Source organism: Pristiophorus japonicus, chromosome 1 (genome assembly GCF_044704955.1).
Source record: "Pristiophorus japonicus isolate sPriJap1 chromosome 1, sPriJap1.hap1, whole genome shotgun sequence".
Taxonomy (NCBI): domain Eukaryota; kingdom Metazoa; phylum Chordata; class Chondrichthyes; family Pristiophoridae; genus Pristiophorus; species Pristiophorus japonicus.
The window spans coordinates 313,871,967-313,891,271 of record NC_091977.1 but is presented as its reverse complement, the minus strand read 5'-3'; the positions used below and the strand labels follow the sequence as shown (position 1 = coordinate 313,891,271).

Here is a 19,305-nt window from a genome sequence, read left to right as displayed (position 1 = left end):
TGTCAAGTGAAATGGCTAGACAGTGGTTTCTGATGGCGGGGATCTTGGGAGGATCATCCACTCCGCACTTTTTCCTGACTATGTTTACGAACACTTGAACCTTTTCTCTTGCAGTCATGTGCTGGGCTCCACCGTGGTTGAGGATGGGGATGCTCCTGGAGCTGTCTTCTCTTGTTAGTTGCCTGGTGGTCCACCACCATTCTGGACAGGGTTTGGAAGGGCTACTGAGATTTTCTCTGATGCATTAATCGTGGTGCTACTTAGCTCTATTTATAGGATGCTGCTTTTGCTGTTTTGCGTGGAGGTTGCCCTGTATAGTAGTTTGATTAGGCTTGTATCTCATTCATACATATGCCAGATGCTGTTCTTGGCATGCCCTTCTACACGCCGCATTGAACCAGGGTTGGTCTCCTGGTTTGATGGAGATCACAGACTGAAGGATGTGCCGAGTCGTGATGTTACAGATTGTGGTGTTATGCAGTTCTGTGACTCCGGGAGGAGCTCCTCGGCCACAGGGAGAAGATGGTTGAGGAGGACTCTGGCGACAACTTTCCCAGTGGCTGATGGGGAGATTCCCTGTGGCCGAGGAGCTCCTCCCGGAGTCACAACGTGGATTTTGTCCCCTACGGGGCAGAACGGACATGATTTTTGCAGTGCGACAGCTGCAGGAAAAATGCAGGGACCTTATAAAGGCCTTTGACACTGTCAACTGCGAGGGCCTATGGAGCTGCGTCCGCCATTTCGGATGCCCCCAAATGTTGGTCAACATCCTCCGCCTGCTCCACGAATACATGCAGGCTATGATCCTTACCAATGGATCCATTACAGACCCAATCCACGTTCGGACCGGGGTCAAACAGGGCTGCGTCATCGCCCCAACCCTCTTCTCAATCTTCCTCGCTAACGAGCTCCCCGCTGGAGTGGAACTAAACTACGGAACCCGCAGGAAGCTGTTCAACCGTCGCCGCCTCCAGGCCAGGTCCAAGACCGCCCCGACCTCTGTCGTCGAGCTACAGTACGCGGACGACGCCTGCGTCTGGCACGTAGAGACTGAATTCCAGAACATAGTCGACGTATTTATCGAGGCATACGAAAGCATGTTCCTTACGCTAAACATAAGGTAAGACAAAGGTCCTCCACCAGCCTGTCCTCGCCGCACAGCACTGCCCCCCCAGTCATCAAGATCCACTGCGTTGTCCTGGACAACGTGGACCGTTTCCCATACCTCGGGAGCCTCTTAGCAATAAGAGCAGACATTGATTAGGAGATTCAACACTGCCTCCAGTGCGCCAGTGCAGCTTTCGGCCGCCTGAGGAAAAGCATGTTCGAAGACCAGGCCCTCAAATACCACCAAGCTCATGGTTTACAGGGCTGTAATAATACCCGCCCTCCTGTATGGATCTGAGACATGGACCATGTACAGTAGACACCTCAAGTCACTGGAGAAATACCACCAACGATGTCTCCTCAAGATCCTACAAATCCCCTGGGAGGACAGACTCACCAACATTAGCGTCCTCGACCAGGTCAACATCCCCAGCATTGAAGCACTGACCACACTTGATCAGCTCCGCTGGGAAGGCCACATTGTCTGCATGCCAGACACGAGACTCATAAAGCAAGTGCTCTACTTGGAACTCCTTCACGGCAGACGAGCCAAAGGTGGGCAGAGGAAAAGTTACAAGTACACCCTCAAAGCCTCCCTGATAAAGTGCAACATCCCCACCGACACCTGGGGTCCCTGGCCAAAGACCGCCGTAAGTGGAGGAAGTGCATCCAGGAGGGCGCTGAGCACCTCTAGTCTCATCGCCGAGATATGCAGAAATCAAGCGCAGGCAGCGGAAAGAGCGTGCAGCAAATCTGTCCCACCCTCCCTTACCCTCAACGACTATCTGTCCCATCTGTGACGGGGACTATGGCTCTCGTATTGGACTGTACAGCCACCTAAGGACTCATTCTAAGAGTGGAAGCAAGTCTTCCTCGATTCCGAGGGACTGCTTATGATGATGATATGCAGTTCTGCAGCTGATGGGCTACAGTGTGTCATGAATGCGCAGTTGCTGCATCTGTCCTCTGTCTATTACAAGCATGATGATACTGCCATACCGCACAATGGAGGATGCCCTCATGGTGGAGCTGAGACATTGACTTCACAAGGACTATGTGTTGGTCACTTCTGCCAGTGCTATTGCGGACAGACATGTCTGTAACTGGTAGGTTGGTGAGGATGAGTCAAGTAGGTTACTGCTTCATGTTGGTTACCTGACCTTCTGATGCAGAGCCTGTTTGGCAGCTGTGTCCTTCAGGACTGAGCCAGCTTGGTCACTATCTAGCCATTTTTAGTGCAACTCATTGAGGTCTCCCACCCAGAGTGCATTTTGTATCCTTGCCTCGACTTTCTTCAAGTGATGCTCAGCACGGAGCAGTAATGTTTTAATAGTTGAGGAGGACGATGGGTTTCCTTGTAGTGTCTGATACGAAGGTGGCAAACTTCGAGGTCTGGACACTTGTGTTAAAGATTCCCAAGCAATGTCCCCTCTAATTCTTTTTTTGACTGCGCGGCCCATTCACATTTCCACGCATGTGCGGTTTGTCCATTGTGCAGGTGGCTGGTGTGGGTCCTCTGGAGTGCCGCGTGGTCACATAGCTTAACGGGACCATTGCTCCCAAGACCACTTATGTTTGACTGTATGTCACTGTGCCTGTGCCTCCGGTGGGTTTATGCTGCCGGTGGAACAGGGCATAGCTCAGAATGGTGCTGGGGGAGTCTGGGATGTTGGCCGATAGATATGATTCTCTGAGTTGGGCAGTTGCTCGGCCAGTGTGTGGGACAACTCTTCAAACGTGGGCCCCTGCCCCCAGATGTTAGCGAGGACTCTCTTTGCTGGCTGCAGTGCCTGGTTCATTGCCAGTCTGTCTTAGTTTCTTTTTTTGCATTGAACTTTGTCATGATTGTTTACAACTGGGTTCTTGCTATGCCACTTCAGAGGGCATTAAGGGTCAACCACATAGTTTGGCACTGGAGTATCATTTGACCAGATTGGGTTAGGAGTACCAGGTTTCCTTCCTGCAGGATGTTCGTGAACCAGTTGTTTTTTTTTGTGAAAATCCAGAAGCTTTTACGTTTTTTTTTCCTGATGCTTGCTCCCAAATGACCATATTTATTACATTAAGTTTCCCAACTTGTGTGTAAGTTGTTCTGGGATAACTGTGGAGAGGAATCCACTTCAAAATGCCTGCTCTGCAGTGCCGATGGCTTGGGTTTTACTTGAGCTGTGTTTTGTTTTCCGCAGTAAAAAAGGAAGGAAGCACTCGTGTTTATAGCGCCTATCATGACCTTGGGGCATCCCAATGAAGTTCCAATATTGGCCAGGAGCTCCACGGTTCTTCTTTGAAATAGTGCTGTAGGATCTTTTATGACAAACCTTGAGAGGACGGACAGGGCCTTGCTTTAACGTCTCATCCGAAAGTCAGCACCTCTGACCGTGCAGCACTCCCTCGGTGCTGCACTGAGATGTCAGCCTCGATTATGTGCTCAAGGCTCTGGATGGGGCTTAAACCACTGACTCGGAGGCAAGGGTGCTACTACTGAGCCAAGGCTGACATGCTACCTGCTTTGTGGAGCAAAAGTTCACATTTCTGTTGAAAGGATTTGTTTAAAAGCATCAATCTGCTAGCCATGGTGTTTGGAAAAACCAAGGATAACAGTAGTTTGATTGTTCCCCAAGATATCGTGTGAATTGCAGAGAAAATTGGCTATACATATTATTGCAGTGATTTCCCTTGCTTGAAGTACTTCTTACTGGGTATGTGAAACACTCTAGTAATTTATTTCTATAAGTTTACGTGATACTCTGCAGAGTTCAATTCTTGTCATCCTGTTGTCTGAGAGAAGGGACCCAATATAAAGTCCAACCATATCTGTGGCCCAGTCCCACACTGAGTGTGCAGATATTTCACTAAGGGATGTCAAAGCATTATCACGCTTGCGTGTGTGTGCGTTTTGTCTTTGTGGTAATGATTACCAGCAGGTGCATCATATGATTCTACTGTTCATTAAATCTCTCCTGCCTTCCACCCTATCACAGACCTTCCCTTTTGTTCTTTCAACCCCTTTCCCTGCCTCCGTATTTGCTTAAAAAACTTGCTACATCTGTAACTTTTTCCAGTTCTGACAAAAGGTCACAGACCTAAAACGTTTTTCTGTTTTTCTCCACAGATGCTGCCTGACCTGCTGAGTGTTTCCAGCATTTTCTGTTTCTATTTCAGATTTCCAGCAGCCGCAGTATTTTGCCTTTTGTTTCTGCCTTTGTTCTTTTATTTAGATTTTAATGGATTTTAATGGTTTGCAGGAGAGCATATCCACATTTGTCTTGACTTCATTATTTTGTCTGCGGTTTTTATTTCATGGTAATTAATGAACGCAAACTTGTATGTTGCTGAATTATTAGATTTCTCATTTGCAATCTTCACGCCGTGCTTTATCTGTCACTTTGGGCCCACTTGCCAATCACTCTTACATTTTTTTAAAATTACTAATATTTTAATGTCTCTTTCTATGATTGTATACGGAATGGCTGCTTCCAAGTTTGAAACTGTTGAGAATTAAAAAATAGTCTTTGTGCTATATCTGTATTTTAACATGTTTTTTGAAAACCAAATTCTGAATTTCCATCTCCTTATCTGTGAAGGATTATAATTTAATCTGTAGGTTTATGCTCCGATGGAAACTCCCAACTGTTTATATCTGTGACTCTCAAACACAGCAGCAGAAATCTTTTTTTTAAATGTAAGATATTGGTAGGTGAGAATTTGCCTTCTCTTTTCCCTCTTTGCCACCCCACCCCCTCGTTTCTTGGCGTTTAGCTTTGAGAATTCCAAATTCTGGTGTTTTTAAAGCCAAGTCCAAACCTAATCCTGCTGCTTGTATGTGCATATAAGAAAATAAGAAATAGGAGCAGGCGTAGGCCATTCGACCTTCGAGCCTGCTCCGCCATTCAATAAGATCATGGCTGACCTTTGACTTCAACCTTCCCGCACTATCTCCAGATCCCTTGATTCCCTGAGTATCCAAAAATCTATCGATCTCTGTCTTGAATATGCTCAGCGACTGAGTCTCCACAGCCCTCTGGGGTAGAGAATTCTGAAGAATCACAACCCTTTGAGTGAATAAATTTCTCCTCATTTCATTCTTAAATGACCGACCCTCTTATTCTGAGACTGTGAAAACCTAGTTCCAGACTCCCCAGCCATATACAGGAAGCACAAGAGAACACTAGTGTTGATATGCTGAACTAAGGGTAGCTTTACTGTAGAGGAATTAATCATCATAGGCGTATAAAATAGTGGATCTAGAAATTTGCTTTTGGATTAAGGCCTCATATTGCAGCAAGCTGTAGGCATGGAAACCATTCCCTGTGTTTGATTTCTCCAACAGTCAGCCCTCCATTTGATATCGGAGGTCAACCCTATGACAGGCATGAAATGGAGGAGAGCAGGTCACTCTTCTGAAGCAGAAACTGGAACAAACGTAAAAGTCAAAACCTTCAGACCTGTTCATGCTATATCTCTGGGATTAAATCTTGATCATTCTAAAGCTATTTGAACAAAATTGATTTATTTGGAAAGTAACAAAAATAACTTGTTTCCTATTCCTTGGTGCTTGGTTTGGTTCCTAATCCTAACTCTTGAGCCTTATTTAATAGTACTTAAAATTGGTCAGTCCTAGTGATTTTACTTCAATCCATGTTATTTAAATTTAATAACCCATCTTTTTTATTTGTTTTAAACTGAAGGATTTCTGGATCCAGAAAAGAAACTTTTCTCGCATAGAATTTTATCAAGAGATGAGTGTATTGATCCATATTCTAAAACTGGAAATCTGCGGTAAGTACTGTCCCGAGTGTTTATAACTCATACCTGCATGTATTTGGTTTAATTAGAGTGAATGGCTATTAATCTCCATTACCTGCATCAACTATGTCCCGGAAAGCAGCCCCGTTTTTCCTGGTTAAAATAGAGTAGAGGCATATCTACTTTTTTCAACCTCAGCAGACTATTAAATATATTAATTAATTATTGTTTGAAATTAATGGTAGATCAAAAGAAATGTCCTATTTAATGTTGTTTGTAAATATGTTTTTGTTCACCAACATTGAAGTTGTGGAAAATTATATTTGTTGAACAATGCCTCAGTGACATTCATTCGGATTGTGAGGGAGAAATAATTGGTTAATATTTGCATTTGTCCATTTTTCACAGTGTCTTAACAGTTTTTCATGATTTTGACTCCAGTGGTTTGCTGGGAGTAGAGAAAGGTTGAGGATTACTGTACAAAAGCAAAATACTGCGGATGCTAGAATCTGAAATAAAAACAGAAAATGCTGGACATCTCAGTGGGTCAGGGAGCATCTGTAGAGAAAGAAACAGAGTTAACGTTTCAGGTCGATGAACCTTCGTCATTCTGACGGTAACTGTTTCTCTCTCCACAGATGCTGCCTGACCCGCTGAGATTTCCAGCATTTTCTGTTTTTATTGGGGATTACTGTACTGTGGTATCATTAAGCAAGTTACCTGTAGCTTTTTATTAAAATCATTCATGGGACACGATCGTTGCGAGCAAGGCCAGCATTTATTACCCATCCCTAATTGCCCTCAAGAAGATGGTGGTGAGCCGCCGCCTTGAACCGCTGCAGTCCGTGTGGTGAAGGTACTCCCACAGTGCTGTTGTTAGGGAGGGAGTTCCAGGAATTTGACCCAGCGACGATGAAAGAATGATTATATTTCCAAGTCAGAATGATGTGTGACTTGGCGGGAACTTGATGGTGTTCCCATGCACCTGCTGCCCTTGTGCTTCTAGGCGGCAGAGGTCGCGGGTTTGGGAGGTGGTGCAGAAAAGGCTCCTGTGCTTCCTGTAGATAGTACACTGCAGCCATGGTGCGCCGGTGGTGGGCAGAGTGGATGTTTACAGTGGTGGTTGAGCAAATGAATGCTCTAACTGAACCTATGTATACAAGGAAGAGATTTTCAGAAGCAGATATGGATTCTGAAGTTTGAACACTGAACATCCCTTACAAAACTTTTAGATTGATCGAAAATGTTTGAAGTGCAGCTACTGCCCTATTGGTGTGCCTTACTTTTGGGAGTGTCTGGCTCAACTGCGAGTAATAATTTACAGTGTTCTGCTGGTCAGAATCTTGGAGGTCATTACTACACACCTATCAGATGCTGCGCTGGATAGCAAAACAATCAAGAAAGAAGCAAAGAACTTGCATTGAAATAGTGCCTTTCACAATATCGGGACGTCCCAGAGTACTTTGCAGCCAATCGGAAATCAATTGGTAGGATTTTGCACCCGTAAGGAGCGTGTAGTGCAGGTTGTGGCTTTATACGAGATTGCAGAACTCCGATTATAAGATTCTGGGGAATGCCCCTTGCATGCTTAGGTAGTGTAGTGACTGGGATTGCCTTGAAGTGTCTATTCCAGGCACACTTTTTTTTGCAGATGTCACTGTGTTATTGGTCGAATCACCTCAGGATCTAGTGTGCTCTACTCACTATCTTGAACAATGAGCTAAACCATTGGATTATGCTTGTGGGTGGCCCTGCGTGGCTTCAGAGGTGGCATTGAAGATATTGATTGGAAAATGCAATGGACATCTATTGACAGAAATTGATTTACAAACCTTGATAACCATGACTAAAATAAAATGTTATATCTGGGGTTTCAAAGCTTTCTACATCATTTTAAAAAGTATTTTTTGAGGTTGTTACAAACATTTTTTTTTTAATCCAACTTGTTTTTCATAGCAACCTCCGATCATTCCCTCTTCAGATTTGGCTATTCATATCAGTCTGTCACACTGGGGTTCAGTGAGCTCACTGTTCTGTTTGTGGAGCCTGGCATCGAATTTAGCCCAAACTGACGGTCAAAATCATTTCCTTGTAAGCAAAATGAGCATGGGTAGTCTCAATGTAGATTTGTGTGGGTGTGAGTCCGTTACCCAAATGTAACTATTCTATGCAGTCTAAAATGCACAAGACCAGCTGAAGTGCTATTAGAGAGAGCCAGCATGGGCATGATGAGCCGAATAGCCGCCTTCCGTGCTGTAACCATTCTATGATTCTACCAAATGGAGGATCATACTTTAGAAGTGCCTGGTGTTCTTCAGAGGTTAAGGTAAAAGTTTATGGTGCAACAAAAGGAGATCAACACTCCTGTGAGGTCGGAGGATAAATGCTGGAAATCTGAAAGAAAAGCACAGAATGCTAGAAGCACTCACCAGGCGCTTATTGAGTCTTTCGGATGAGGTCTTCCCCCGGAGATGGATGTAAAAGATCCCGTGGCAATATTCCGAAGAAGAGCAGGGGAGTTCTCCCCAGTGTCCTGGCCAAGATTTATCCCTCAATGAACATCACGAAAACCAATGATCTGGTCATTATCTCATTGCTTTTCGTGGGAGCTTGCTGTGCGCAGATTGGCTGCTGCATTTCCTACATTACAACAGTGACTATACTTCAGAAAGTATTTCATTGGCTGTGAATGTCCTAAGGCCATGAATGGCACTATATAAATGCAAGTATGTTCTTTTTTTCTTTATGGAGGACACAAACAAGTTGATGTTTTGGGTGTAACCCACTTCTCTTTCTCTAACTCTTTCACCTCCTCCCCCACTCTTCTGCCCCATTTCAATGCTGTTCATTTATAAGTTCAGCAGAGGGTTACACCTGAAATACTAACTTTGTTCCCTCCACAGATGCTGGTGGCTCAGTGTTTCCGGTGTTTTCCGTTTCTATTCTAGGTGTGCTTAATGTTCATACTTGAGCAGTGACATCTTTCACCTTGAACACAACATTTAACACGCAAAATTATGACTCATTTAATATAAACATACAAACATACATACAAAATTGACGGGCAGGAAAAGACCAGCTGGTCCATCAAGCCTGGCCCACACTTCATGATGGCTGGAGCATCCTTCCTATACCCCATCCCACTTCCCCTCGCAGGGATGTAATATCCTGCTCGAAGCAGAAAAACCCAGCACAGGCTATTTGGCCCAACTGGTCCATGTCGGTGTTTATGCTCTACATAAGCCTCCTCCCACCCCTCCAATTCTCACCCTATCAACATATTCTTCTATTCCTTTCTCCCCCGTGTGCTTATCCAGCATCTCCTTAAATACATCCAAGCTATTCGCCTCAACTACTCTGTGTGGTAGCGAATTTTCTTCAACTTTTTGTTCACCATTTGGGGGAAATGAGAGCAGGGAGGCAGGAATTGGAATGATCTGGGAAGGTGGGGAAGAGACCTTGGATCTGTAATGAGAACCCGAGAGAGTTTTAATTCATGCCCAACCAATGACCTTTGCCTCACAAGTGAAGAAATGATGAATAACAAAGTCCTAAGTGAGTTGTGATCAGTTCTGCTGGTGTGATCAGTTCTAATGCACCAATTCTTGGCTTCTGTCGTGCCACAGTCTAGGTCAGTAGGTAACTCTTTTGATGTACAAATCACAATCACAATTAACTATTTTCCCCGCCACCTGAGTCTTTCTCCATTAATTCTGAATGCTTAGTGTGATTTAGCAGAAAGGGAATTATTGTAAGTCTTTAGTATTGATAAAGAAGGTGCATGTTGATGGAGTAAAGTATTTTATGCGGAACCAAACAAGAACATCTTGTATTTATGTAATGCATTTAAAGTAGTAAAATGCTTCACAGGCGTGTTATCAAACAAAATTTGACAATGAGCATAGCAAGTATTAAAGAAGTAGGTTTTAAGAAGCATCTTAAAGGAGGAGAGAGAGGCGGAGAGGCTTTGAGAGGGAATTCCAGAGCTTAGGGCTTTGGCAGCTGAAGGCACAGCCGCCATTGGTGAAGTGATGAAAATCGGATGCACTTCAGGCCCGAATTGGAAGAACGCAGAGATTTCATAGGATTGTAGGGCTGGAGGAGATTAGAGATAGGGAGGGGCGAGGCCATGGAGGGAATTGAAAACCGGGATGAGAAGGCAAGAGAACCAGAAGATATGATAAACAAAATAATTTAAGTGATTTATTTAGTTATTGAGTAATACCACAAAGGGTTGGTGTGGGTGTACCATTCCTAGAGGAAATAAACAGAATTTCTGATTCTGTAGGGAGCAGAAAAAAATGACTTTGGACAGGGAAGGAGATGAAATGTAGTTTGGCATAAGGCCTGAAACAGTACCTGAAGATGGCAGTGTGGTTTGTTCGAATGGCACATCTGTGTTTACTCTTCTTACCAGTATATTGCTTTCGGTGAGTTGCAAGAGTTGCTGAATCCAAGATTGTCTCTTGCTTGTCTGATGCTGATCTCTTGTCACATTGTCGTTACTGCTGTTCTCCTTTTTGCATTTTATCTTTTCTTCCTCCCTGGCTTTGGATCTTGTTGCTGTAGCTGTAGAGTTTTGTTTTGTTAATTTAGTCCTTGAGCCAGCATTTGGGATACAGATCAAAATTTATCCCTGATTTTAAGCTCATTTTGAACATATTCCATAAATAATTTAATCGGTCTCTAGCCCATCACTCCTCACTTCCCCCCCCCCCCCCCCCCCCCACCAAAACCGTCCATTCCTAGTTACATAGAATGACGCAGGATTTTACAGCACAGAAACAGGCCATTCTGACCAACTGCTCTGTGCTCACGAGCCTCCTCCCACCCTGCCTCATCTAGCCCCATCATCATATCAATGCTGGACTGTCTTTCTTTGTTTTCAGGCTATTTTGTGCTCTTTGTGCTCGAAGAACAATCATGAGTGGGTAGAGATGTCAGTACTTGTGGCGAGTGGGGAGAGAAGCAGATGATCACACACGTGTGGTGAATAGAGCCCCAGGCTGGTCATGTGTAAATTGGCAAACTAGTAGGGAAGTAAGTAATAAATGAAGGAAGTATTCAAACATAGGAAGCTGCAGGGAGGAGATAGCCTTAGAAATGCAGCTGGCTTGAAACAATTTTTAAATGGGATTTACCACATCAATCGAAAGTAGTACAGAATAAACCACAGAAGTCTATCTATTTTGGCACAACGTCAGTGATTTTAGTGGGAATTCTAATTTGTACAGCAGCGTATTCAGTTGACTCATAATATTGGCTTGAACAATTTAGAAAAAAATGAATTTAATGATGCAATTGTTTGAAGTTGCAGCTTGTTGCTTATTTCAATCAATGTGAAAAGTGTTAAAAACTTTTTTTGTACGACCGGCACCTTTAATTGCCATCCATAGATTTAAAGTGATATACAAAACTATAAGCAATATTTTTAATGTAGGTGATGCAAAGTGTTAATTTTTAATGTAGATGAAATAGAGTACATTTTAAAATGCATGTAGAAATAGCACTAACAGCAGTTACTGTGATATGACAGTATTGCTAGTGTTTGTGAGCCTCCCCCAGACCATTATCAATTGAGTGGCAGAAATGGTTGGTGGTAGAGTGAAATAAGAATGGGATCTGCAGATAGAGACCACACACCATGATCGTTAGGAAGAATGTGAAGGCCTTAGAGAGGGTACAGAAAATATTTACAAGAATGGATTAATGGATGAGGGACTTCAGTTACGTGGATAGACTGGAGAAGCTGAGATTGTTCTCATTAGAGCAGAGAAGGTTGAGAGGAGATTTCATAGGGATGTTCAAAATCTTGAGGGGTCCCATTGGTGAAAGGTCAAGAACCAGGGGACACAAATTTAAGGTGATTTGCAGAAGAACCAAAGGCGACATGAGGAAAAACTTTCTTACGCACTACCTGAAAGGGTGGTGGAGGCAGACTCAATCGTGGATTTCAAAAGGGAATTGGATAAGTACCTGAAGAAAAAAAAAAGTCGCAGGGCTACGGGGAAAGGACGGGGGAGTGGGACTTGCTGAACTGCTCTTGCAGAGAGCTGCCGCGGGACCGACTTGCTGAATGGCCTCCTTCTGTGCTGTAACCATTCTATGATCTCCTGCTAGCCCTGTTTTTCTCTAACAATCCACACAATATACAAGCTCATCAATTGCGCAGGAACAGAACTTCCAAATATTACCTAAAATATTCTGAAAACAATGATAAGTAATATTCCTCAACACCTCATAAATTCATAGAAATTTACAGGCACAGAAGGAGGCCACTTAGCCCATCGTGCCTGTGCCAGCTGATAAAGAGCTTACAGCCTTATCTCACTTTCCAGCTCTTGGTCCTTAATCTTTAGGTTACGACACTTCAAGTGAGTATCCAAGTACTTTTTAAATTCGGTGAGAGTTTCTGTCTCTACCACCCTTTCAGGCAGTGAGTTCCATACCAACACCACCCTGTGGGTGAAAGAAAATTCTCCTCATCTCTCCTCTAATCCTTCTACCAATTACTTCAAATCTATGCCCCCTAGTTATTGAATTCTCTGCTATGGAAAATAGATCCTTCCAATCCACTCTATCCAAGATCTTCATAATTTTATACACCTCAATTAAATCTCCCCTCAGCTTCCTCTGTTCCAAAGAAAACAACCCCAGCCTATCCAATTTTTCCACATAGCTAAAATTCTCCAGTCCAGGCAACATCTTCGTAAATCTCCTCTCTAGTGCAATCACATCTTTCTTGCAATGTGGTGACCAGAACTGTACGCAGTCATTCATTCGTTCATTCACAGGTGGTCCCTCGGAACGAGGATGACTTGTTTCTACAAGAGTTCACAGATGTTTCAATGAAAGACCCGATGTTTCAGTCCTGAAATCCAATTGAGGGGGTGGAATATGCCTGTACGTTAACTTTTTTTAGCGTGTGGTGACCTGCACAGAGCTATGCCGTTATCCGGTGGCAAGGGTTGAACCAGGACAACTGGAGACCTGCTCTGCTGCACGGACCTAGTGCGCGCACACATTGCAGTGTGGGCTGGCCCGTGTTGCCCCTGGGCCCTCGGCTCTTCTGGGCACCGTATCCTCATTCGCCGCACCTCCGCTACGATCCCTCACCGCTCCTCTGCCACAAAAACACTCGCCGCACCTCTGCCACGATCTCCCACCGCACTTCCGCACCAAACATTTGCCGAACCTCCGTCACGATCACCCACCATATCTCAGCCACGATCCCTCATCACTCCTCCGCCCTGATCACTCGTCGCAAGTCCGCCACGACCTTCCGTGCTTCTCTGCTTTACCAGGGCCCAGCCGATGCTCCTGCCCACGCTCCAAACGGCGACCTGGATCCTGATGACGTCACTCAGTCGCCCATCTCAAAGCCGTCGCACACTTGGAGCGGCTCGCACTGGAAGCTGCAGTGGTATGTTCAGCTCTATTTATAGCCCCGACCTGCAGCGGTGTTCTCACACAGGTCGGGGCAGGCCACGATGTACGCAGTACTCTAGCTGTGGCCTAACTAGTGTTTTATACAGTTCAAGCATTATCTACCTGCTCTTATATTCTGTGATTTCTCAAACCAGCATAGGTGTCTAATTTAATTAGTGCTCTTAAAGGGAATTAAGATTTAAAAGGAGTAGAACTCTTCGTATTGCAAAACAACATTTATATTTTATTCTTCAATTTAGAAATCTCTTTCCATGTGGTGACTCAATGGTTTGCATCATCGATGATCGTGAAGATGTTTGGAAATTTGCACCGAATCTAATAGCGGTGAAAAAATACACCTATTTTCAAGGAACTGGAGATATCAATGCCCCACCAGGATCAAGGGATGTTCAGGCGAAAAAGAGGGGTGAGTGCTAATCGAAGTGTATGTGCCTGGGACATGCTGTAAGAAAGCAGCAACTTTAATATCAAAGTCATTTAGAAATGGTGTTAATTGAATTATTGAGCTAGCATTTGGGCCATGTACTTTTTGTGATTGGGCATCTGCTTAGTGCTTTCCTATTGTACCGAGGCCGACGTCAGCAGTTAATGGAGAATGGGTGCAAACCTGTGTTTGGACCATCTATAAGTTTGGTCTACTAGCATATGCCATAAGGATCAGCTGTAAAATGGGACTTCGATAAGTTTGGGTTTAGTTGCTAAGCAGGCATTTACGTCGCAAGCTTGAGTAATGGCAGTGATATTTTTTGTGTCTGTTAGTGGTTGTTTTCTCTATCAAGGCACCATTAGAACTGAACAAACATGATCATATTAAGATTGGTTTAATAGTTCCAAAAGCACAGTGCGTTTTTATTTTAATATTCTACGCACTGATTTCAGTGGCCCAGGAACCAACTTGTGAAAAGTGACTAAATAACTGATATTGTATCACCTTACAGAAAGAGGTTTGATGGGGGACATAGGTTGAGAAATGTGGAAGAGGTGATATTTGGCCTATGTACTACCAGAAGCTTTGGCCAGCCAGAATTTACAGCTCAGCATATGTCAGACATCTTTTTTCAAATGAATAAAACAAGGACAGGGTGGTAACTATGATTTCATTTGTTTAGCCACCTGTTCACAAGTTTGTTCCTGGATTGCAGGATATTTCACCTGGAGTTACTATACATGCCTCACCACAACCCCACAGTAAACCTGTGCTGGTACATCTGGTTCACTTGAGCAAAGTAAAAGGTAAAGATTAGTTGTACCTCTTTTTTGTTAGTGATTGTTGCTGTATAAACAGAACACACGCGAAGGTTTACCAGACTGATTCCTGGGATGGGAGGATTTTCCTATGATGAAAAATTGAGTAGACTAGGCCTATATTCTCCAGCGTTTAGAAGAATGAGACGTGATCTCATTAAAACATATAAAATTCTGATGGAGCTTGACAGGGTAGATGTTTCTTCTGGCTGGGGAGTCTGGAACCAGGGGTCACAGTCTCAGAATAAGGGGGTCGGCCATTTAGGACTGAGATGAGGAGAAATGTCTTCACTCGGAGGGATGTGAATCTTTTGGAATTCTCTACCCCAGAGGGCTGTGGATGCTCAGTCGTTGAATATATTCAAGACAGAGATCGATTAGATTTTTGAATATTAAGGGAATCAAAGGATATGAAGATCGGACGTGAAAGTGGAGTTAGGTCGAAGATCAGCCATGATCTTATTGAATGGCAGAGCAGGCTCGAGGGGCCGAATAGCCGACACCTACTCCTATTTCTTCTGTTCTTATCTGTGATGAGTGGTTTCCTGAGAATGAGCTACTTCCCCATTACCAGTGTAACACGTTCCTTACTGCTGAACTGTTGGTTTGTGCAGCTGTGCCGGTTTGCCAATGCTTGAAAAAGCAAATTGCGTCATCTGCTGTGATACATAGTCTCAGGTGGGCTCCTTTATGTGGGAGGGAAAACACCAAGAGGATAAAAGGCGCTTCCCTGTAAGTAAAAAAACACTGGGGCTCGTGTCAAACTGTTGACAGGGAAATGGGGTTCAATGCTGTCGGAATGCACCCCTGGCAAGACGTATTCATCACTCACAGATGAAGGAGATGTTCAGGGAGAATGGCTGCAAGGACAACACTGGTATCTTCATATCAAGGTAAGTTAAGTTGAAGTGCTCTTTCCACTTTGCATGTGTCTGGCCACAGCAGGAACTGGTCCTGTCACAGGAGAACCAGGAAAGGGCTGCTCAAGATATCGGGTGGCAGTTGTAGTGTACAGTCACTTTTTTCAGTTCCGCTACCAGGCACTGCTACCAAATAACGCCAGTACTGATGTGAATAAGGGGGTTGAGGCGTAGCAGAGAAGCATTGACAGCTGTGCAAGATCCTTCACCGTGATCTCTGCACAAGAAGTAACACTCGTATGGTGGCTGTCAGAATCAGCATGCGCCTCAATATTATGCATCGAGCTTCTTTCAAGATACACTGGGGACTTCTGCAGTATCAGCCAACATGCTGCCCACAGATGTATCCAGCTTACAGGTGCATTATTTAGTGGGGACAACAGCTGCAACACTTTTGTCACTGAACAATGATGTAGCATCAATACGAGGAGTGCAATACAATTATGCTGAGCTGCTGGGATAGCCAGAGGAGGTCGTCAACTGTGCCCCTGTTGCCATTTGGGTCCCCGAGCACAATTTTGTGCTCTTTAACTCTGGAAAAGGAGTTTTGTGTTTTATTTCCATGTGAGCATGGTATGTGACTGTCAGCAGAGAATCATGCAGGGCAATGATGGCTGCTTCCCTGGATGCTCTAATCATTGAATCCTAGAACAGCACAGCACAGAAGGAGGCCATTTGACCATCAAGTCTGTGCTGACTCTTTAAAAGAGCAGCCCAATTAGTTCCTCCCCCCACCGGCTCGCTCTTCATATCCCTGCAATGTTTTATCCTTCAAGTATTTATCCAATTCCATTTTGAAGGCAATTGTTGAATCTGTATCCTCCATCCTATCAGACCGTGCATCCCAGATTCTAACCACTCACTGCATGAAAAGGTTTATCTTCCTGTCACCTCTTGTTCTTTTGCCAATCACCTTAAATCTGTGTCCTCTGTTTATCGACCCTTTGGCCATTGGAAACACTTTCTCTTTATTTACTCTATCTAAACCCTTCATGATTTTTAACACCTCCATCAAATCTCCTCTTAACCTTCTCTGCTCCAAGGAGACCCAACCCCTTCTCTAGTCTATCCATGTAACTGTAATCCCTTATCCCTGGAACTATTCTAGTAAATCTCTTCTGTACTCTCATCAGTTTAAGGCATTCATCTGAATTCAAGGGCAATGAAGAATGGAAGGACAGCACAAGAAACACTCTGGCTGCCTTGTACAGTCTTAGTCTCATGACATTCTTGTGCTAACCACAGCCAATGAACGTCTTGCTACAAGCAGGATTATCATACAGTGCTCCCTTGAAAGTGTGTTTTACATGTATAGAGCCAATCGGGGGCAGCCTTGCATATAGATCTTTTCACATTCATTTCTACCAAAGGAGCACATCCCTACTTTTGCATGCTGTTGGCTGCATTGAGCATGTATGGGACATGCAGAGTAAATTCTCTTCACACTGCTCCAATAAAATGCCAGAAGTAGAACCTCAGAAGACTCTTTACCCCGCCTGCCCCCCCCCCCCCCCCAGCTGACTCCATCAACCATCTTTATATCTCTAATATTTCAGCCCAATTTTGGATCTCTCTACAAAGTAGATGGAGACTTCACAAACTCTCTCCCCTTATTCTTGCAGTCTGCAAAAAGAGGAAACTTTGATTGTCAGGCAGGTGTTCAAGATCCCATTGCTTTATTTGAAGATGAGCAGAGATTTCTCAAGATGTCCTGGCTAACGTTGTTCCCTCACTCAACAGCACTACTGCCCTCCACTCCCCAAAATGTATCTGGCCATTCATTCATTTACTATTTGTGGGACCTTGCTTTGCACAAATTGGCTGCCTTGTTTGCCTACATCAGTGACTGCACTTCAAATCTAAGGCTTTGGAATCTAATAACGTGCCATATAAATGTTCTTTATTTTCAGGCCGAAATTTGAACGTTGCTTGCAGAGGTAAAAAGACTAGGCACTGGCCCTTCTCGTGAATTTTATTTATTCTCCTCTGCTGCAATGTGGTTGCTCTCTAGTGTCACAACAGTGCTAATCTTCATTTACAGCTTTGCACCTTCATTCTGCGAAATAAATGCAGTGCGTCAGTTTTCTTCTGAACCTGCCTCGTATTGGAAGTACTGACTTTTGTTTCGGCTAAATGGAGAGTGGTGGAATGTGGCCACTTAATACGAGAGTCATGTTGAACAGGATTCTGCAATCCACCTATTGAATTGACAAATGAATCAAAAGAAAATGTAAATTATGAAACTGTGAAGGGTAGAGGGATTGGTAAATCCATGTTGAGAGTTCAGGGTGCACTAGGTTGTAGTTTGTCCATGACAATAGGTCATAGCAAACAAGCTGTGCCAATTTATCCATTATTCTTTCTCCATTGCTATGTTTAACAATGTAACCCAAACTTGAATTCCTAATTTTATACAGGTGATTTTGAGTGGTAGACAGGCCTGCTGTTAAATCCATGACCATGTGATTGGGACGTAGTTCTACTGATTTACGTTGGCAAGCCATGAGGGTCAGGGGTTCTCGAAATGCTGAAGCTGTGAATTCCAGAGCTTTCTGTCACATTGGGTACAGTGGTGCGTCCTGTGAGTTGAGACAGGAGGTAGCATAAAACCTGAGCTTCAAAACTGAGACAATGAAGCAACTTTACCTTCCATTTTTTAAAAAGTGGCTTCATCTATATACTGAGAAGTAATACATTGTGGCGTAGGATTTATATAGCATATCAATAATTCTCCACCTGGAAAGTTGCATTTACAACAGCAACTTGTATTTATACAACACTTCAACGTAGTGAAACATTCCAAGGCGCTTCACAGGAGTATTATGAGACATAATTTTTTGACACCAAGCTACACAAGGAGAAATTAGGGCAGGTGACCAAAAGCTTGGTCAAAGAGGTAAGTTTTAAGCAGCATCTTAAAGGAGTAGAGTGAATTAGAAACATAGAAAATAGGTGCAGGAGTAGGCCATTCGGCCCTTTTGAGCCTGCACCACCATTCAATGAGTTCATGGCTGAACATGCAACTTCAGTACCCCATTCCTGCTTTCTCGCCATACCCCTTGATCCCCCTAGTAGTAAGGACTTCATCTAACTCCTTTTTGAATATATTTAGTGAATTGGCCTCAACAACTTTCTGTGGTCGAGAATTCCACAGGTTCACCACTCTCTGGGTGAAGAAGTTTCTCCTCATCTCGGTCCTAAATGGCTTACCCCTTATCCTTAGACTGTGACCCCTGGTTCTGGACTTCCCCAACATTGGGAACATTCTTCCTGTATCTAATCTGTCTAAACGCATCAGAATTTTAAACGTTTCCATGAGATCCCCTCTCATTCTTCTGAACTCCAGTGAATACAAGCCCAGTTGATTCAGTCTTTCTTGATAGGTCAGTCCCGCCATCCCGGGAATCAGTCTGGTGAACCTTCGCTGCACTCCCTCAATAGCAAGAATGTCCTTCCTCAGGTTAGGAGACCAAAACTGTACACAATACTCCAGGTGTGGCCTCACCAAGGCCCTGTACAACTGTAGCAACACCTCCCTGCCCCTGTACTCAAATCCCCTCGCTATGAAGGCCAACATGCCATTTGCTTTCTTAACCGCCTGCTGTACCTGCATGCCAACCTTCAATGACTGATGTACCATGACACCCAGGTCTCGTTGCACCTCCCCTTTTCCTAATCTGTCACCATTCAGATAATAGTCTGTCTATCTGTTTTTACCACCAAAGTGGATAACCTCACATTTATCCACATTATACTTCATCTGCCACGCATTTGCCCACTCACCTAACCTATCCAAGTCGCTCGACAGCCTCATTGCATCCTCCTCGCAGCTCACACT

The 19,305-nt window shown here is 44.0% G+C and overlaps 1 protein-coding gene across 3 annotated transcripts in view; it reads left to right on the top strand.

The window, feature by feature from the left end:
- The window catches only part of ctdp1 (CTD (carboxy-terminal domain, RNA polymerase II, polypeptide A) phosphatase, subunit 1), a 385,081-nt gene that overhangs the window by 66,356 nt on the left and 299,420 nt on the right, over positions 1 to 19,305 (top strand). For all 3 annotated transcript variants that reach the window (XM_070888570.1, XM_070888569.1, XM_070888571.1), the window contains 2 exons: positions 5,796 to 5,886; positions 13,542 to 13,708. In XM_070888570.1, coding sequence (XP_070744671.1) covers positions 5,796 to 5,886; positions 13,542 to 13,708 — 258 coding nt within the window. The remainder of the gene's footprint in view (positions 1 to 5,795; positions 5,887 to 13,541; positions 13,709 to 19,305) is intronic.